Raw genomic sequence first — 21051 nt, 5'->3', positions numbered from 1 at the left:
GGCAGAGAGGGACTGTCTACAAATGAAGGAGAGGGGGTGAGAACAAAGCAGAGAGAGGGAGTCCTGACAACCCTGTTTGAGCTCCTGGATCCAGGCACACATGAAGCACTACCACCCATGAATCTTCTGATCACATGAGTCAATAAACCCATTGGAAGGACCCACCATCAGGAAAGCTGTGTTCAACATTGCTTGAGCTGCTTAAAAGTCCCTGGCTACTAAAGGCACATGCTGCACAGACTTTCCTAGGGAACTGCCAATGCGGGCTCTTGCATGGAATGATTAACCCAAAGTTAACAATACTTACTGGTTAAGAGCGGAGCTATGGGTTTGCATCCTACTCGGCCACTTACTAGCTGTGTGAAGTTACAGGCCCTCTCAGTCTTGAGAGGGCCTTTTTTTACACGTACAGTGCTTGGAACAGTCCCTGGCTCGTAGTAGATGCTCAGTAAACGCTGGCTCTAACTAGCTACGATGGGTTGGCTATGCATTCATTCAGGCAACAGATATTTATGAATATAAATGAAATAAACAGAAATTTATGAATCAAGTACTGTGTTCTAGGCACCATATGCCGGGTGCCAGAGACATCTGGTGAGAAAGGGGGACCTGCCCCTGGTCCTGGGGAATCTTACAATCTTCCAAGAGACCTTTCAAAAGGCTACCACAAAGGGCGATAAGCTGCCACGGTGACTGTAACTTTGGCCTCACCACAGCCCAACCGGGACCAACTGAGCTACTTGGAGGCAGAGAGAAAAAATGACTAATCCCGAATTGGGAGAGGTGTAGGGGGTGGATGGGCAGCTTTCCAGCCAGCCCCTCCTTCCTCTGCTCCTTCTCTGGGTCTCGTGTCACAGCAGAGGGGCTGCACCGGACCAGCCCTCACGGATAAAAAAGGGGCTTTTGCCACCAGTCAGCAACACAGGGGAAACCAGCCGATCTCTAAGCCCTCTCTGTGGGGAGAACGAGTCCCTCCCACTGATTTCTAGAAAGGGTCAAGGGCTGAAGTTCCCCGAGGGTTCTGAGGCATGAGCGGAATTCTGCTCTTCCAGGGGAATCCCAGAACAGCCTCACCAGGGCGAGTCGGGCCAGCAGGTTCTTTGCCTCTTGGACCTCACGCCCAGCAGAGAATCTGGTTTGATACACCAAGGGTGCAGAGCTAAGGCTGAGGGTTCGGGGTGCTCCCAGCCCCTCGCCCAAAAGGAGCAGTGGCTGCTTACAGAGTCTCTTGCCTTGCAGTAGTTGGTTTACATAAGTTATTTCACTACTCTTCACACCTTTCCCTTTCAGATGAGGGTCTTCTAACCCGTGGTCACATGGCAGGTCCCTGGAAGGCCCCTTAGGATTTACTGGTTTAAGAGCTGGTTCCCAGCAGCCCTGTGGATTGCATGAGCTGATCTCTACCACTCAAAGGACTGTGGCCACCGGGGTACTGCCTGGGGGCCAGCCCTTGGCCTTGGAGCTGAAGTCACTGAGCCACACTCTCCCAGGCTGGGTGCCTTTGAGGCACACAGGGGCCAGCAGAAGCCTCTAGAAGCCCTTTCTGGCAGCTGTCTCAGTGCTGGTTGTGTATTTACCCCCCAGTGGGGGAGGAGAGGTCCCACTGAGGGCTGGGCAGGGCCTGAGGTGGGAGGGGGGCGTGTAGCCCACCGCCATCATCACCTTGGAGTAAAGCGTGGGAAGCTGCAGAACCAATGAGATGACACTCGGCAGGTCCAAGGAAAGTTCAACTGGGGAGAGGGAGTGTGTCCTGAGTAATTTCCCAGAACAGTTATTTCCAAGCCTTATTTTTTTCTTCTTTTTTTTAAAGCAATAGCATTCTTTCAAATCATATGCAAAAATTGTGTATGGAACCCTAAGGTACAAAAACAGAGGAATGGAGCTGATCTAGTCAAATGGAGGTGGGGGTCCCCCAGAACTCTCCCTGTCCCTCCTCCCACTTGCTCCCACCTTCTTGGAACCCCTAGGGTGCTGTGGAATCCGGCTTGAAAACTTAGAACCTCAACTGATCTGCTTTGGGGGCTGTCAGGTCCCAGACCGGCCACGGGTTGATAGAAGGAGGACATACAGACTGGAGATGGTTATAAACTGGAGAACAAGTGTTCTGGGAGGACAAAATGATCATACGCTCCATGGACTGAAATGCTTTTCTAGCCCTTCTCTGAAAGGCCCACTGATGAGGAAATTCAAGGCTGCATCCCCAAAGCATAAGATCTCCAACTGGGTCAGAAAGGTGTGGCCGGGCTGCCGTGAGCTTCAGGCATCAAGCCAGAAACTGCACTGTCCACCCTGGGGTTGGCCTGGCTTCTGCATCCAGGACACCAGAGTTTCCCCAATTCCGACATGGGTTCTGGTCCTAGCTTGTCCTTATGGGACCTAGTCCAAGATCTGGCTTCAGGCTAGGCTTTTTTGTGAGGGTTCCAAGGACCCCTTAAATGTATAAAAATAGGTATTGTCATGAAGTTTTCTCGGAATGGGATTCCTACTCTCTTCAGCTCTTTAAAGGGCTCTATAATCAACAGAACATCAAGGCTTAGTGCAAACCCTCAACTGCCACCTCCTTCAAGAAGTTTTCTAAGATTTCCCCTAGCTCACAGCACTTCTCAGTACCGTCAAAGCTGGACTGAGGGTCCAGCTTGGAGACCTCAGGTTTGGGTGGCGGGAGCTGTCACTGAGGCGGGGTCCTTGCACATTTCAGGAGCTACACTGTTGTCAGATGAATGCAATTCAACTATGCTATTTTCCCGATCAGTTAGCTCTTTAAAGTGAACCCTGATAACCAGTGACAACCTTAATCCTTTGGCAGCTGTCCTATTCATTGTATGCAAATAGTGCTACTGGAGAGTAAAAAAAAAAAAGAGGTTTTTTTTAAAAATGGATTTAACTATATCTCCACCCTCATCCTCTTGACTCACAGCTGCTTATCAAACTTCTCCAGAGCTCTCTGAGCATTAGGCCCTTTTATTGAACAGTTTGTCTCTTGCCCTCTCCATAACCCTGAATGGGATGGGACGGGCCAGGCTGAGATGATTTGTCCCAGTGGGAAAAGCCCTAGTTTCGAAGCTAGGAATCTGGGTTCAAAAGTGCACTGCTCGCTCAGCATCCTTAGGCATCTCGCCTCACCTGCATCTCTGAAATGGGCTGCTAATCACACCTGTCTCGGGACACGGTCAAGCGGGCCTGAGGTGACCGTGAAAAAGCACTTCCCAGTCCGATCTGTTTTGAGGAGCCCCAAGAAACCATGGGCATCCAGTTCAGGGCTGCGGGGCTCTAACTTAGCACTGAACTTCCCTGTTTTCAGAGCAGAGGTTGTATGCAGACCTGTGCCTGCCCTGTGCCCTCCCACCTCCTTCCTCCTCTCCTCTCTCCAGCACCCAGAGAAACACTGAAGGACCTCTGTGAGGCCCCGCTAAGGGGAAGGGGGTGTCTTCTTTTAATTTTCAAGTGTCAGTTGATGGAGGCTGGTGTCGCCCTCCTCCAGGCCGGCCGTCCAGTAGTGGCAACAGCTCACAGAACCTAAGGGGCAGGAGAGACCCGGGAGTGTCTGCAAGGTCGACCTCCCTGGCTGCAGGAATCTCTACAGCAAGCTCCTTCAAGAGCAGCTGGTTCCTTTGCAGAAAGTGCCAAGGGGCAGGATAGCGTCCCTTCGCTGGGACCACAGGGAGCAGCCCCAGTGCAGGGCAGCTGAGCCCACCTCCCACCCCCTAAAGAGCCCCTCAGCTCCCAGCGACTGTCCCCTAACCACTTCCCCAGGCCGTGGCTGTCCCTGGACGCCTGGGACAGCTCAAAGGCCCTCTGCAGGCGTGACTTGTGACTCCACGCTCCAGAAGTCCACTGACAAAGCAGGGCAGAAAAGCCCTCTTTCCTCCTGGGCACCAATACAGCTGATTTTACTGTATTTTCGGGGGAATTAAACTTTATTGCCACTAACAGTCATCTTGTTGGACTCAACTCATCTTTCCAAAAGGGCTTTTCTAATCCAGATGGACAGTCATCTCTCCGAAACACAGTGCCACGAGGAGACCCTCGCCTGCCCCGTGACTGCGCCATCTCCACGGCCCTGTTTGCTGAATTAATGAATGAGCCGCACACAGTCATAATTCCTAGATCCACGTCACGCCCACACTCGGGTCAGTGCTCCCCACCTGGGCCACCAGGACCCACCTGGCTCAGAAGAGGGCGGCAGAGCAGAGCCGGGGGCCTGGACGACCCCCCACCCATCCCACAGCCACACACCAGCCCACCAAGATGGCCTGCCACGGCTCTAAGGTCTGCTGGGCCCTGCGTTCCCTGGCCCCCAGCCCCGGCTTGCCCCTTCTGCCCCCTTGCTCACTGGGCTCCAGCTGCACTGGCCTCCTCACTGCTCCCTAACACCCCAGGCACCTTCCCTCCTCAGGGAACCCCACTTTTCCCTCCGCTTGGAATGCTGCACCCTTGCCACTAATTTCTTTTCAAGGCTTTCCTCAATGTCCCTTTTTCAGGGCAGCCCACCTGATACCCTGTCTAGAATTTCAGCTCTTCTTTCATTTCTGGGCCCCTCTTTAGCCCTTATTACGATCTAATTTACCATTTCCCTTTTTTATCTCATTTACTAGGGCTCCCTTGCTAAACTGTCAACCCCACATGGGCAGGGATCTTGTTTTGCAGCCTGCTGTATCCTCAGTACTGGCACATGGTGGGTGCTCCATTGATTTGCCGATGGAATGAACGGAATGAATGAATGAATGAGTTTCCACCACCATTTGTCTGCTCTTCTAGTCTGGCGTCTGGGCACTCTCTTTTTGAGATTCAGGACACGCACTCATGTCAAGAATTCTAATCCTTCCTCCTTTCGAGGGCCCCATAGAGACCAGGGCACATCTGAGAGTGCTGGCATCTAAACGTTAGGTTAACTTCCCTCTTTTTCACTTTGCTTTGACTGCTTCCTGACCCTTGGGCTCATCTAAATAATATGTTTCAAAAGTTTCCTTTCAAGTGTCTTATATACTTGGTGTATTTTTAGATTGTGACTTCTGAAGGCCACAAGGGAACGTCTCATATTCTGGGTGTGGTCCCCCTTTTGTCCCAGGGTAAGGGAACTGAGGGCCACCTTCTCATAAATTCGGCTGAGATCATTTTCTCAAAGTGGATGACCTCAACATAAAACAAGATGGAAACGAATCAGAGAAGGAACCATAAGGATAAAGAGATCAGAACGGCTTCTATGCAGCGATAAACAAATGCCCTTCAGGCTGAAAAGGGGAAAGTTCAGGAGAGTTTGAAGTCTAAACGAGAAGTAGCAGAAGGGCTGGGAAGGCCAGAGATGGACTTGTTGACTCAGATGCAGCATTACTAGATCTAGAGGGCATTCCCTAAAGCCCAAATGGACAATTTAGTAATTTTAGGATAAATAATAGGCAGTTCTGTTTGACACGCTAGCTAGGAAACTTGGGGCCCTTGTGGCCTTGAAAGCTACAGGTTGAAAATATTAACGTGTTCTATGAGAGCTGAAATAAATTCACGGCAGACAGCTACCCAGTGGTTGTTACAGAAATCTGGAAGTAGGCATGGGGCATCCTCTCCAGGGCAGGGTGCATTTTCCAACTCTGAGTTTATCGCTTCTTTTTCATTGAGTAGGCTCTGATAATAAGGCAGAAAGGCTGGGATAATCAATGATGAGGACAATTTTTTTTTTTTTTTTTTGCAGAAAATTTCTTCCCCCAATGCAGGGAGCTTGGCAATCTGCTGCTTTCCTGCCCTGGCAGAATCATAATATGAAATTATAGGGCATGCCAGGACCTCGGAGCCCGTGTGCATCCTTCCATTTTACAGGTGGTGCTTCTTCACTGTGGCTTGGAGAGGGTAGGGATGGTTCTAGGGCCCAGTAATGCAAGATCTAGAAGCCAGGGAACAAGAAAGCCTGCAGGGAAGGAGGTAGAGTGGCCAAGGAAGGTATATGTCTATTCATGGAACAACCCAATTTATAAACACTTCAACCCAGTGTTTGAAGCCCAAAGAGCGGATGCTACAGGTTGAAAGACTTTTCCTGTATGTCACAGGTAGGACAGATAGGCCACCTTTTGGCTCCCAGCCCAGGTCCAGGTGGGGCCTGGTACTTTTCCCAGAAATGCCCAGCAATGGCTGCGTTCAGGGCGAGCATGGGGGAGAGAAACCACTGCTCTCTCCTGCCACCACCTCCCACCTTTGCCACATATCAAGTGTTTAAATGCAGTTATTCTGCCTTGATGACTCTGGGTCCCCCAAATCACTTGTCAGCACCCCTTTCCTGTCTTTCTCCTTTTCTTCTATTCTCACCAGTACTGACCTGACTCAAAGGTTGAGAGTTCAAACTCTCTGCTTATCTCCTTAGTTCCCTATCTCTCTATGCAATATTTTCTTCCTTCTCTTTCCACCTCCCTCTCCCACTTCCAACCAGATGCATATTTTTTTGATCAGGTGGTCTCTCAAACCTGGATTGCCCCTCTCACATTCCTTCGGGTTGAAACTCTTTACCTTCCTTGGGGTTCCACTCAAATGCCACCTGCTTTGAGAAGACTTCCATGAGCCCTGCCATAAATCAGCAGCTCTACTGGGCTTTCTCAGCATAGTGCATCGAATAGTGTCTCTACAAAACTCACGTCTGTCAGGAACATAAGAGTGTGACCTTATTTGCAAATATGGTCTTTGCAGGTCTAATTAGTTAAGGATCTGAAGATGAGATTATTTTGTATTTAGGGTGAGCATTAAATCCAATGACAGGTATCCTTACAAGAGAAAGCAGAGAGAGAGTTGAGAACCAACAGAGAGGGACTGACGGCCATGTGAAGATGGAAGCAGAGACAGGAGTGAGGCCGCCTCAAGCCAAGGGACTCCAGGAGCCCCCAGAACTGAGAGGATCAACTTCTGTTGTTTTAACCCCCTAAGTTTGTGTGATTTGTTGTGGCAGCCACAGGAAATTAAAACACACTGTAATTTGTGCATTGACTGTAAACACCTGGCCACAACCCTGTGCCTGTATTCATCTTTGTTATATCTCCCCATGGGGCCCAGAGCTGGGCCAAGTATCTAAGGGACCCCTTGGCCCGGTTTGCTGAACCAGCCTTCCCACAGACGGTTGTCAGGAGCTACTCGGGCCAGGGGCCAGCCCGCGTGTCTGGAAAGGGAAGGCTGTGGGACTTGTATGAGTGCGATGGTGAACGGGACTGACAAATCTACTTAAACGTCCCGTTTCTGACTAGCTACTCCGGGAATAGGACCTTCAACCAGTGTGCTGTAAATAAATTCAGCTATGTCCAAACCACTTCTCATATTGTCTCCATGAAGTGAGTGCTGGAGTCCCAGCTCTACCCGCTCCGCTGGCAGGGGGACTGGGCCCACCCGTGGCTCTGCTACAACGGCCCACTGCTCCCCTCCAGCCACTTGCCCCGTATGGGACAGAAGGCTGGTACAGCAAATACTTTCAAACAAACAGTCCACTTGTCCTCCTCCGAGGGATTCCTGCTAAAACCACGTCAAACTCAAAGACTCTGGGGCGTGGGCCAGCTACTAATTGGCTAGGAACCTCGGTAGGGAAGGGGCCCCAGCTTTGTGGGTGCTTTTGTGGGAGGAATCCTGGGAGGGTGCAGAAAGCAAAAGAGGACGGGAGTGGAAATAGCCCAGCAAGACCCTCACCCTCGGAGACCCTAACCGTGTGGGTACGGAGAGATGTCCCCAGGTCTCCAGGTCAGCACCTTCGAACACCTTCTGGAGCCTTTGTATCTCTTTAAGAAAAACTTTCCTTTGGATCACCTTTGCGGCCTAAGGCGCATTACCGCCCACAAATACTGCCAAATCCTGTTTGACTTAAGGGGACCTCAGGTTATTATGGGAAACTGGGTTGTCAGCTCCCTGCAAATTAAGCAGGTGTCTCCTGGCCACGTCAGTTGCCTGCAGAGGTTCTGATACTCCTTTCTTCTTTCCCGTTTTGGGGACCTTTCCCTCCATCCAGCCTGCTGGAATCCAGGCTGGAAGGCTCAGATGCAGCCTCTGCTCCCCCCAAGGCGAGCTGGAGTCATGTGCGGTTCAACACCGCCGCCTGTCTAACATCTCAGCAGGCTGCGGGTGGTGCCAGCCCTCCCTCCTCCCTCCACACGGTTCCGGGCCACCCCCACCATTCATGCACGTCCGCCACCCACTCAGCCATCTCCTGCAACATCCACACCCCCACAACACTTGGCCGTTTGCCCCCAAGCCCACTGGGCCCCCAAATGCTTGGGGATTGTCCCAAGGCCGTCTCTCTGGCCCCAGATGGACGCAGGCAAGAAGCTGAGATTCCAAATTCCCCACCGTGACAGCAGCAGAAGGCTCATTAAAAAGTCGCTACAGTAATTGGTCAGATAATTACTGGTGATAGGGAGCCTCTCAGCCATCCTGATTGGTCCATGGCGAAAGCTATGTGAATGGCACCGGGAGTTGCACAGGCCCTACAGATCCTGTTTTCTGTGACCCTGACACCAGTCAAAGGCGTATGTCTAACTGGTCCTGGATGGATTCCCTGGACCAGGACGTCCACTCTGAGTTAGGCAGGGCCGCGGTTCCCAGGGCATGAAATTGCATGCTCCGCTCTCACTGTTCTATCCAACCCCCCATGTCATGTTTTTCCTTCAATTCAGAATTGCTTACTGTCAGGTTCTTCATATGCCTACCGTAGTCAGTTACGAGAACAGCCGAAATGAGACCCAGAATTTGGGCCAGCTGGAAGATTCAAAGAAAGTTTCTCTGGGATGCAGACAGCTAAGGAGCGACAACTACATGCAACTGCCGAATGATAATAAAGCGCATAGCCCGTTCTCAACGATGTCCTCACCAGCCCTTATGAATCCCCTCCCCAAAGGCCTCTGGGAGCCCTGCAATGGTGCATGACTCCAAGGAAATGAAACTGCAGACAACTCTTCACTTCCCCTTATTCAGTGTGTCCAAGGGTTAAAAATGCTTGCGAACTTCCCCTTCCAACTGCAAGGTCAAGCAGCTGTCCGAACCACCCAAGGAGAAGCAGGGAGTCCTGGACAGCCAGAACCCAGTTAGCCTGGCCACCGACTGACCCCCACCAGCCTGGCTAGGGAAGAGTTAATTGGCGGTCAGCTCGGGCTCATAGTTCAGGCTCCAAAGTTCAACGGAGTCAGAGCCACTCTGAGGAATTGTAAATCCTAGGGTAGTATTTAACAAAACAAAAGCAACCTGGAATTACATGCAGGTTTGGTTTTCTACAGTACATATTTACTTAATCCCCAAGGTATGTGGCTCCATGTCAGATCAGCTGGCTCTGCTGGCCCTTTCAACCCCTTGCTCACAACAGTTTAAGTTTCAAACTAATTCCCTGTTTTTGCTTCCTATTAGTAGGGCCGGCTGGAGACAGCCCAGCCTCAAATCTCTCTCCTGATTGCTCCTGTCACCGGGTGTCAGCCTGGCCTGCGTGGGGATTTGGGTGACAGCTGGCTCATCCTCTTCATTCCCCTCTCATACCAGGTCTCCAAACTCTGGGGAAAGAGGTGCTGGGACCAGATTTAAAGGAGGAGCCTTGCGGGGGGGGGGGGGGGGTCCCTTCCCACAGGACCACCGCCCACTTAAGAGGGGACTCTCTCTGGGGCTGAATGGGGGTGGCGGGGGTGGGGGTGGATGGGGGGTGGCCGGGTGTGTGTGTGTGTGTGTGTGCCAGATTGAAGGTGAGAACAAGGGCTCTTTATCAGCTGTCCTTACCCCTTGCTCCCATCTCTTTCCAGATTTCCTAACACCATGACTTCCCGGTGCCTGCTAGGCCAGGCTACACCATGCCCTACCGCTCCCGGATTTCCAAACCCAGACCAAGCATCCCCTCTCCACATGCCTTCCCAGCTGCAGCCGCCCAGGTTGGGGCTGGAAGCGGGTTGCCAAGGAAAACACGCAGCGCCAGCTAGCAGGCGGCTCCCAGCTCTACCAGGGCGCGCGCACACCCTGAACTCCCCAGGGTGGCCAGGGGGGAAACACACCACCTTCCTCGGGGAGGAAGGAATGCGGGAAATGGGTGGGTCTCCTAAGTTTCGGGGTAGGGGAGAACAGCCAGCCAGCCAGCCAAGGATCCCAAAAGAGCGAACCGGCTCCCGACTTGCCAAAAAAGAGCCGGGTGCCCGGGAAATGCACAAGGTGAAACTGAAGAGCTCAGCACTCGCGGGTGGCTCAGGGAGCTGGGTGGCCGGCGACTCTCAGCTCCCGGCGCGTGAGAGGGCGGCGGCAGCAGGTGGGCGCAACCCTACCCCCGCCCCCCTGCCGCTCCGTGGCCCGGCGCCATCCCCCCAGCCCCCTCCCCCAGGAGCCGCGAGGCCGGGGTACCTTTCTCGCGCCGCGCACTGCGAACTCGCGAGCGAGCTGGCGCCCGATGCCTCTCCCGCCGCCGGTGATGAGCACGTTCTCCCGCGACAGGTCCCGCAGCTTGGCCGGGAGCAGCAGCCCGACGGCGGCTTTCAGCACCAGATAGATCATCTGCAGAGCGAACATCGCCAGCGCGCCGAGCCATTTCCACACCATCCTCCGCGCCGCGGAGCCGGCCAGGGGGCGAAACTCCCCGGACCGAACAAAACAGGAATTGAAAAAGAAAAACACCCCCAAACAGTAATAAATGAACCAAATAAGCAGGACAGAGGCGTCCCACCTGGCCACTCTGGAAATCAACTCTCCCCAAATGCAAAGCACCCAGCGGAGAAAAAAAAAAAAGAAAAAGAAAAAGGAAAAAAAAAAAAAAAAAAAGCTCAATCCGCCACGGGAGGAGAAAACGCGTCTCAAAGAGTTGGGACACTAAGAGGGGTGGAGGGGAAGCCGGAGGTGGAAAGTTCTAACAAGAAGTTTCTTGCCCCAGCAGCCGTTTCGGCTGGGGAATTCTCAGGTAATGTTTACAGGCTGACAGAGGAGTTTAGGCAGGGGAAGGGAAAAAAAAAAAAAAAAAAAAAGGCACCAACCACACGCGCGCACCCTGCAAACAGTCCCGCGGTCTCAAAGTGCAAGATTCAAAAACAACAACAGCACGCCGTTTCCAACCTTGTAGTTTTCCCCACCCCCCACCACGTCTCCAGGAAAAAATAAATAATAAAAAGTGGGGGGAAAAGTGCTTGGAGCTCCCCAATTCAGCTCGCCAAAGTCTTCCGACTCATTGCTATTCTTGGGCTCAGGAAATTGCTTAAACGCGATCTGATTGCCAGCAACGTGCAGGAGAAGTGGGGGGTCCGGGTGTCAGTTTCTTTACGTGCAGGGCTCGCACTCCGCGCGCTGGCTCGCCGGTCTCCCTCCCTCCCTGTCTCTTCCCGCAGAGGCTGGGAGTTGCCGCTCGATCCGGATCCCTCTCTCTGCCTTTTAGCCTTTATTGCCTTCTTTTTCTCCTTTCCAACTTGGAGAGGGCCGGGGTGCGCAGCGCGCGAGGATCCGCCGCCCTGGTCAGCGCGGCCTTATTCTTTCGCTCCCGGGGCAACCGCGGCGCGGAGCGAGAGGGCGGCCCTTTTTCCCCCCCATTTTTTTTATACCCCATTAAGTCTGATTGACAGTTAAAGTGTTCGGAGGCTTCACTACCGTTCCTCTGAGTGGCTGCGGCGGCCTCCCCTCCCCCTGCGCCGTCGCGGGGCGCGCGCGCGGGCGCGCACCCAGCCGCGCACCGAATCGCGCGCTCCCGGGCTGGCTTCCCTGCCTGCAGGCCGGGACTTGCCGGCCGTGCCCCTCAGGGCCCGCTGCTGTAACTCGAACGCGCTGGAGCCGACTCCTGAGATCCGGCTCCGTCCCGGACTCGTTCTTCCTTGCCCGGGATCTCCCTGAGCTGGGGCACCCGTGGGCCAGGTGACCGCCCCCCAGCCTGCGGGACGAGACCTGGGGGCGCTTGCGCCGGCCTGGAGCTCGCCGGGCCGCCCGGGGTTTATTTCAGGTCATTGGATCGTCGCCCTGTCCCTCCCCTCACCCACCCCCTCCGCCTCCAGGTAGGACGACCTTTGCCCGACGTCCTGTCTTCACCTCGAGTGGACTTTTTGGGTCTGATCTCAGCCCCTCACATTGCTGGGGGGAAACAGCTGGGCAGCGGTTTTGCTTTGAAGGGAGGGGGTGGGCAGGGTAATGGGAACTTTGCCCCACCACCGCTGCCAATAAAATCCCTGTAAGATTAAATGGGAGCATATTTATTACTCATCTGAGCTAGAGCAACCCTGACTGACAGCAATTTCCTTAATAACAAAAGCCTGTAAACAAAACCTCCTAAAACCCTCCCCCGACCTCCTACCCCGTATAGTTGAGATCAGTCAGCGGCCCTAGCAGGCCACCCTCCCTTCCCACCTGGTCCGCACCGTGTCCGCCCCCAACAGGAATATCTTCGGTGGAGGGTGGGACCGAGCTCTTAAGAGTTGTCTGTTACAGGAAGTCTGGGAGGTGAGTCACTAAAACGCAGCCCAAGTGAAAAGTGCTGATGGGACGTGCTGTCCGCGCTGCTCCAGACCGGTCCCGGGTGGAAGGGCAGTGCTGAGCCCGGGAGGGGTCTGGGGCAGCGGTTCCCCGGCGGGAGGCGTGTGCAGACGGGGAGCCCTGGGCTCCACCTCCACGGGTTCTCATTCAGCAGGTCTGGGTGCGCTGCAGTCTATTTTTATTGCCTCTCCTGGTAGTTCTGCGGAGGGTCGTCTGAGAAAGCCGCTGAGTGAAACGCTCAATGGGGGGCGGGGGGGGGGGGGAGTTGGGCGTTACCTCCTCGGCTGCAAAGACCGTCTAGTTTTCGGGAGAAATTCTGCCTGTGAAGGTCCTCCTTCCAGAAACTGTCCTCCACTGAGGGTGTGTATTCTGACATCGGGTCCTCACGCTGACCTTGCAGCCCCGGAGTTTTACTATCCCCATTTTCCGGGTTACGAAGCCAGGAAGTGAACGAGTGAGGGATCCGAATCCAGGCCACCCGGGCCGGAGCGGAGAGGTGGAAAATGAGGCTCCCCAGAACTCCCTCCTGCTTCCATCAACCTCCCAAAGTATGACTGAGGGGCAGGCCACTGCCTGGGCACCGCTACAGGCAGGGGTCCATCATGATGATTGCCTCCTCCCCTGCTTCAGGTCTGTGAAAATAGAAAAAAAGTCCCAGCCTGGGAGAGACAGGCCCTTCCCACCCAACGGCGGCCGGTGTCAGAAGGGCCCCCCAGGGGCTTAATTGGGAGAGCGAGAGGCAGGAACCGCGTGCCCTTGGCCGGGCCCCATCTGTTATACTCGGAAGCCGCCTAGTGGCTGAGCCGGGAACTGCGTCTCCAACCTCCCGCAGCCTCCTCCAGCCTGCGAGAGGGGAGCTTCCCTTCTTCCAGGCCTTTCTCCCCACTAAAAGTTAACACCCTAATCCCAAAAGAGCATGCAAAGGCCATAGCCACCACCTGCCCACTGTTCTGTCCAGGAGGAAGCACAGAGGCATTTAGCAGCTCATAAACAGACAGGCATGTTTGCCTAAATGTCCTATTCCTAACCTGTTCCTGGACCCAGCTGGGTGGCCTGTAGGTGCTGCTGATATTTCCCGCGCGTGTGTGTGTGTGTGTGTGTGTGTGTGTGTGTGTGTGTGTGTGTGTGAGATGGAGGGAGGGTGGTGCATGGGAAGACACTCGAGAAACCAAATTGAGCCCGTTCATTGTGCCAGGTCCTTCATGCATCTTCTCTCGTTCCATCTTCCCAACAGCCCGTTTGATGCAGAGTAAACGAATCTAAGCAACTGGTGCAGGCCACGCGAAGGACTTATTCCCTTCCCCTCTCCGAACCATCAGGTTTGGGGTGAAATCAGAGTAAGGAGGGAGTTGGTGATTCCAGAGGCTAGCAGGATATGAGCTGTGGGCAGGAGGCAAACTTTTTTCTACCTGTTCCTCCTTTAGCAGTGTGGATTTTTATGGGCTGGGCATCCCTGGGAGACTCAAGCTTGCTCCATCAGCAGCTACCCAGGGAGGTGGTGGTGTCTCTGTTGCCCCCAAGTCCCTGGGAAGATGGGGTGAGGGGGTACTGGGTTGTGGGGTGTGTGTGTGTGTGTGCATAGTTCCACAGGCCAGCCCTGGGGTCCCTGTGGGTTGGTTTAGGGAGAGTGTGTGGGAGGTCATCCTGCCTCCCCCCTTCCCCCCCGCCCCTGAGCCTTTGCTCTCCTTAGGGGCAAGGGTTGGGGAATTTAACTCCAGGGGAACGTTTGAAATTTCACATCCCTGGTCTGGAAAGAGGGCCCCACAGTTTTTTGGCTTTTTTCCCCCCTCCTGAAGTTGTGAAAGGAGCCTTTGTGGGCCTGATGGAAGAGGTGAGCTGTAGCCTGAGGAGCTTTTTCCATGACTTAGCTCTCTCTGCGGGGCACAGGAGGCGCGAGGGCTGAGCAGGGCAGCCCAGGGCCTGGTGGCAGAGCTGCCTTCCAGCCCTGGGCCATGGAGGAGTCCCCAGAGCCAGTGGGCCCTGCAGGGAACTGGCCGGCCCAGGTGCATCCCAGGCTATGGATCCCCTGGGGCCAGCCTGTCTGGTTTTGACCCTCCATTGCGTCCCCACGTAAGCGCCCAGATGCTTGCGTGTACACTTCCCTCACCACCATCTCAACTCACAGCCCTGCAAGCCAAGGGGGGCAAATGGACCCCAAGCCTTACCTTCTACTTCGCTGAGGCTGGGACCCCACAGCTGCTATGGGGTGGAGGTGGGATTTGAACCCAGGTCAGACACTCAGCTCTGTCTACTTCATTGATATCTCTCAAAGTGTAGGCCCCAGACCACCAGCGTTGATCACCCAGGAGCTTGTGGGCATGCAGACCACTGGGCCCGCATCCTGATCTGGAATCAGAATCCATGGGCAGGGGCCCAGGAATCTGCACGCAGGTCAAGCAGGCTGTTCCTGAGCACCTGGTGTTCCGGAACTTCTCTCTTCTCATGCTGCCTTGCCGTGCTCCCTTTGGTTCTTTATGTGCCTGGCATAAAGACAACCCTGCTTCTGCCACCCCCATTTAAGCTCTTCCTTCTTTTTGCACCTGTCATCTGTAAGAAGTCCCAGAGCCCTCACTCCCGGACTCCTCTGTGTGGTTGGCTCTGGCCAGCTCCATGGATACCTAATGGGGAAGAGCATGGAAAGCTAGAGGGGTGAGGTGTGCATTCATTCCTCCATTCAATCAGTCCATCAGTTAGTCTGTCAACAGTCATCAGGCTCATTCCATGGCTACCCCTGGGTAGGGGTTGCGGATGCATGTGGGGTTGAGACAGGATGGGTCAGGGAGGAAACCTTGTGGCAATCATTGAGCTTTGGACTCTTCCCCGCACAGCTGCCTTGGACCATCACTTCACCCCTCCCATCCTCAGCTTCCTTGTTTATAAAGTGAGAAAAATAATGATGATTGGATTAAATCAAGGGATGCAATGGAGGGAACTGCCTGAAAATGTGGAGCTGTGTTCCAGTAGCCATGTTTCTTGAAGTTGATTGTATGATGATATAGCTTTCACAATGTGACTGTGTGATTGTGAAAACCTTGTGTCTGATGCTCCTTTTATCTACCTTGTCAACAGATGAGTAGAACATATGGAATAAAAATAAATGATGAGGGAGCAAATGTGAGAAATAAATTTAGTTTGAAATGCTAGTGATCAATGAGAGGGAGGGGTAAGGGGGACGGTATGTATGATTTTTTTTTCTGTTTTCATTTTATTTTTCTGTTGTCTTTTTTATTTCTTTTTCTGAACTGATGCAAATGTTCTAAGAAATGATCATGATGATGAATATGTAACTATGTGATGATATCGTGAATTACTGATTATATATGTAGAACGGATTGAGCATATATTAAGAATGTGTTTCTTTCTTGTAATATTTTTTTAAAAAATTAATTAAAAAGAAAAAAAAATCACCACTGTAGCTCCGTTTGTCCTGCAAGTTTACTTTAGCCCACGTGGTGCTTTTTCAGGGAAGCTCTTCCGGGCTTCCCCCTGAGGTCCCAGGGACCCCACCCTGAGTCTTGTGTTTCTCACCATCAAGGCATAATCTCTGCACTGTAACTGCTGCTTTTCTTGTCTGCATCTAGCATCCTATTGGGAGCTTCTTGGGGGAGCAGGGCTGGCTTTGAGGGCCTGTGACCTCGGCAGTTGCCCAGGGCCGGGCGATCAGACAGCCCCCGTGCCTGGTTTTACGCTCTGCTGTCACTGTCTTGAAATTCTCAATTTCCTCTTTAAACCTGTATTATGTAAGTAAAGTCTGATCTGATACTCCTGATGAGGACACTGGGTCGTGATGCGAAGCCTCGGAGCACGGTCGGCAGAAGATCATTTTCTATGTGTTTCTTCATTCATTCCTTCACTCATTTATTCATCGGATGAACATTCATTGAGCTGATGCCGTGTGCCAGGCACTGTTCCGGGTGCTGGGGGATGGCAGTGAGCTGGGCCGTGGAATCCTTGCCACACAGGTGTCGGCAAGGGGAGGGGATGGAGTGATGGGGGTGGGGTGGCTGCTGCGTGGTAGGGGGGCGGTCAGGACAGGCCTCTCGGAGATGATGTTTGGGCAGGGGCCTGAACGCAGTGGGGAGCAGGGCCCGAGGAAATCCCGGGGCGAGCGGCCCAGCTGGAGGGACAGGCAGCCCTGGGGCTCTGAGGCCAGGAGGTGGGTGGGCGGGGTCAGCTCGCTCAGGCCCCCCCTCCTCGCGGGGCAGTCCAGGGACCAGCAACATCAGTGTCACCTGGGCGCTGGGGAGGTGTGCAGAATCCCACGCTTGGGATTTTGCATTTTATTTAAACAAGCTGTCTGGGTGATGTGTGTGTGCACTGGAGTTTGAGAAGCACCGAGACAAGGCCCTGTGGCCATGATGGGGACTTTATGGGGGTTTCGTTTTCAGCGTGTCGGGGCCCTTGGGAGGAGGGTGTTGGGCAGAGGGCAGACAGGGTAGGATTGGCGGTTAGGGAGCATCCCTTGGGCTGCGGGTCCAGAATGGGCTATAAGGAGCAAGGGTGGATGCAGGAGACCAGCGGGAAGGCTGTGACAGTCGCCCAGGGGACAGGTGGCCGCCTGTCCCCGTGGATGGGCAGTGACACCTGGAGGCTTTGCGGCCTTGAGAGGCCCCCACCCCGGAGCCTGCCCTCGGCGGGTCAGTGGCTGCGCTTTGGCCACCCTGCTTCCCTCCTCACCCGTCCAATTTGCCAAAGTGCTTATAACAAATACACAGACGCGGTTGGCTTAAAACCACAGGAATTTATTGTCTCGCCGTTTTGGAGGCCAGACGTCCAAAGCGAAGGTGCTGGCAGGCCATGCCTTCTCCCCAGCCCGCGGTGCTCTGGTGGCTGCCGGCCACCACCCCCAGCCCGGCCACCTGGCCGCCTGTTGCCTCCCACGGCTCCTGTGTCCATCTCTAAAATTCCTTTGCTTGTAAGGACTGCGGGAGTGCAGGATTAAGGCCTGCCCCGCTTTAGTTTCTCCTCATCTTCACAGGATCCTTTCCACAGATGTGCTCGCACCCACAAGGCCAGAGGTTGGGACTGGAATATGCTTTTGCAGGAGACAAGACTCAATCCATCACATCACCTTCCTTCTAAAATACCAAAATACCAATAGCTTGGTGTGCAACACACACACACACACACACACACACGGCTTTATTTGACCATTGGCTACTTTCCCTTGCGCGGGGGACAAGCTGGCAGTACTCAACAAGGAGGTCGGATTTGGAAAAAACTCTTGGCCTAATGGAAAAAAGTGTTCCATTTAGTGAAGCTCAGCTGCCTCCCTGGAGGGTCTTTGTGGAGACGGACGCCAGGGAGAACATGAGCTGCAGGAAACGGCCAGCCGGGGAGCTTGCCCAGCCAAAGCAAACGGAGACGGAGACGGGGGAGCCAGGCTTCAGAAGGGGTGGGAGCGCCCTGTGGGAGGGGTCCCTGGGGCAGCAGGGTATCGGGAAAGCAGGTCTTTGAAGGCCAGAGACATTTTAAACCTCCCATCAACCAGCTCCCCTTCCCAATACAGAAACTTTGCAGAGAGGTCCCCTTCCCCGTTGGTGAAGCCCGGCCAACAGCACTGGACACATAAAAAAGCAGGTAGAAAGGCCCCCTTCTCTCCACGAAATGCCTGCTGCTTCCCACAGGCGAATAGTTCCCGTTGAGTTAAATATTTTCCCTGGAGTTACGTCTCCCGGGCCTCCGCAATGGCCCCGTCCGTGCAGGGTGTAGGCTTCCCTTTGCCTTACTGTTTGGAGTTCCCGGCTGGGGTGCAGGGAGGGGGGCCCCGGGTGTCGCTCGGGTGGGCGCAGGCTCCGAGCGAGGGGACGCTGGTCCAGGCCTCGTTTATGCTAGCTGCCAAGGAAGGGTTAAATGCAGACCAGGCCAAGGCCGGGAACGTGGCAGGGACAGGGACAAGGGGTGCTTGGCCGGGGTACAGGCGGGAGGGTGTGACTCAGGACCAAGGGTGACACCAGCAGCCCTGACTTGCGAATTTCTGCCCCAGTCGGTCAAATAATTCTTAAATATATATATTTTTAATATGAGTAGTTGTGGTTTACAGAAAAATCCTACACGCCCTTGAGACGTACTATTCATAGGTAGTGTTAGTATGGTGCCTTTGTTACGGCTGATGGAGCAATATTATTATGCTATTAACTGAGTTCCATAGTTTACACTAGGGTTCGCTCTTTGTGCTGTACAGGTCTATGGTTTATTTTTTAAATTTAATTGATTGTGGTAGGTTATATGCAACATAAAATTTCCCATTTAATCACTTTCCAATATACAATTCAGTGGCGTTAACTTAACACACCATAGTGTGCCACCGTCACCGCCATCCACGACCAAAACTTTTCCATCACCCCAAGTTCAAACAGTTCTTAACCGGCGTGTGGAGTGTTGGCTTAAGGATGGCTCGGGTCAGCAGAACTGGTTGAAATCTAAGCTCTGCCACTTGTTAGCTGTGCATCCCTGGGCAGGTTATCCACCTCTCTGAGCCTCAATTTCCTCATTCCTAAAGTAGGATTTTACCACCTTCTGAGATGATGTCTTCCAAGGGCCTGGTGCAGTGTTAGACATGGGGAGGATGCTCCAGGGGTGCTGGGCTCCTTCCCCCCGACTCCATGTCCTCAGGAATGTGTACCCGGGGTAACTTGGGTGACAACGGAGTAAAAAGTTTGCATCGCAACAGGAACCAGTGCTCTGCCAGGGTCACAGAAAGGCAAGATCCTTACCCATTACCAGGGGTCGGCACACTTCCTCTAAAGGGCCAGAGAGTAAATATTTTAGGCTTTGCAGATGGTACAGTCTCGGTCGCAACGACTCAACTCTGCCGCTGTAACGTGGCCGCGGCTAATGATGACAAGCGAAGGAACAAGCCTGGCTGTGAGCCAGTTCAACTTCATTTACGGGCACCGAAATTTGAATTTCATGTCATTTTTATGCATCAAGAAATAGCATCCTTCTTTTGATTATTTTTCAACCATTTAAAATGCAAGAATCCGGAAGAGGTCAGCAGGCCAAATTGGGCCCGTTGGGCTGCGGTTTGCCAATTTCTACCTAGACCACCACTGAGCCATCAAACAAACTTCAATCTTGCAAGACCTAAAAAAATAAATGGTGCAGTGAGCCCTGGAAAAGCGGGATCTGCGTTCTTGCCCTCTTTCTGCAAAGCGTTCAGGGGGATGGACACGGCGTCTGCTGAAGGAAGGAGAGGCTCACTGGGGAGACTGGATGGCAGTGAGCGGTTAAAAGAACAACAAAGCAAAAAACACGTGGGTCTAATGAGAAACCAGCACCACTAGCTGACGGCTATCAAGTGCTTCTCAGGCCCCAGGCACCGTTTTCAGCTCCTTAAATGTAGTGTCTCCTTCAGTTCTCACTGCATGAGGACAAGGACGCCAGGAAGCCCCGATGTAAAGTAACCTGCCCATTGCGACAGGCTTGTAAATGCCCTGGCGGGATTTAGGGCCCGGGGTCTGGCTCGGGAGCCTGGTCTCTTGGCCCCTTTCTCCTTCTATGGTGGGCTCCCTCCTCCCGCCCGGAGAGAATGCACACCTCTCCTCCCAGATGCGGGGACAGCCACAGGGCTCCCTGGCTTTGGATTTGAATCCTGGACACTCCGGGACCCTGCTCTAAGGGTGGGCAGGAAGCCCGAGGAGCATGGTTCTCAGAAAGTCCCTCTGGGGCAATTATTCCACTCATCACCCATTGCCCTGTCAGTGTATAAAAACAAGCAGAAAGCAGAAAAATGGGAGTGCATGGGTCATGCGTGAAAATTGTGCATGTGCGAGGGTGTGAAGATTGCCTCTTAAATGCAGCCACCTTAACGATAATGATTACTAATAGTTATTAATTATAATGATATATTAGGTAATGTCAAACAGTATATTTTATAATTTGATATATAATTATAAATATCATTCTTTTATATAATTATTATATAATAATAATGCTTTTCTCTTGTTGGGCCTTTACTAGGACTGAGTCCGGCGCGTCACGCAGCATATCTCACCTAGCTGTCGCGGTCACCCACTGAGGGACAGTGATGCCATCTGCATTTAACAGATGAAGGGTCTGAGGCCCAGAGGGAAGGGATAACTTGCCCAACTCACGCAGTTGTAAGTGGTGCTGCTGGGACACAGATGGACTGTTCAGAGCAGCTGGTCGTTGTGCCATGTGGCCTTTGTTTGCCTTAGGAGACGGATGGTCAATTATGTAGGAAAAAGCAACCGCAACAAAGAAAAAGAAAACCCAGCTGTACATTAGTGACAAGATATTTCATCATTAAAAATTTAATCTGTCAAGCAGGGTGTAATTGGGAATTTTATACTTTTTTTTTCAGTTCCCTGGGAATGGAAGTCTGCATAACTTCAATTATATAACTATAGCAGTAAAACCCTTAAAATATTAGGATACTAAATTACATTGCGAGTATGCTCCCATTTTGGAAAGATGAGGCCTTGAGTATAATTCATATTTCACCAGTTAGCATTTGGTCAGGATTTATTGTGCGTCAGGAAGGATGCCAAATGCTTTATATTTATTTAATGTAATCTCATTTAATCTAAACAACTCCCTTGAGGTTGGCTCCATATCCCCATCTTATATCTGTGGAAATGGGGATCAAGCAATGTGGCTAAGGTG

At 52.9% G+C, this 21051-nt stretch overlaps 1 protein-coding gene across 3 annotated transcripts in view; it reads right to left on the bottom strand.

The window, feature by feature from the left end:
* The window catches only part of DHRS3 (dehydrogenase/reductase 3), a 41916-nt gene extending 29447 nt beyond the window's left edge, over nt 1-12469 (bottom strand). The window contains exon 1 of one of the 3 annotated variants that reach the window (XM_077151244.1): nt 12298-12469. Coding sequence is in view for 1 of the 3 variants with exons in the window: in XM_077151242.1 (XP_077007357.1) it covers nt 10324-10518 (195 nt within the window). In the remaining 2 variants the exon portion in view is untranslated. Of the gene's footprint in view, nt 1-10323; nt 11574-12297 lie in introns of those variants that run through there. The other 2 variants (XM_077151245.1, XM_077151242.1) reach the window with 2 other exon arrangements.
* Between the last annotated feature and the right edge of the window lie 8582 nt (nt 12470-21051).

The sequence above is a fragment of the Tamandua tetradactyla genome, chromosome 2, assembly GCF_023851605.1.
Source record: "Tamandua tetradactyla isolate mTamTet1 chromosome 2, mTamTet1.pri, whole genome shotgun sequence".
In the NCBI taxonomy this organism is placed as follows: domain Eukaryota; kingdom Metazoa; phylum Chordata; class Mammalia; order Pilosa; family Myrmecophagidae; genus Tamandua; species Tamandua tetradactyla.
Note: the sequence above shows the minus strand (reverse complement) of the source record. Positions and strands in the feature narration are given on the sequence as shown.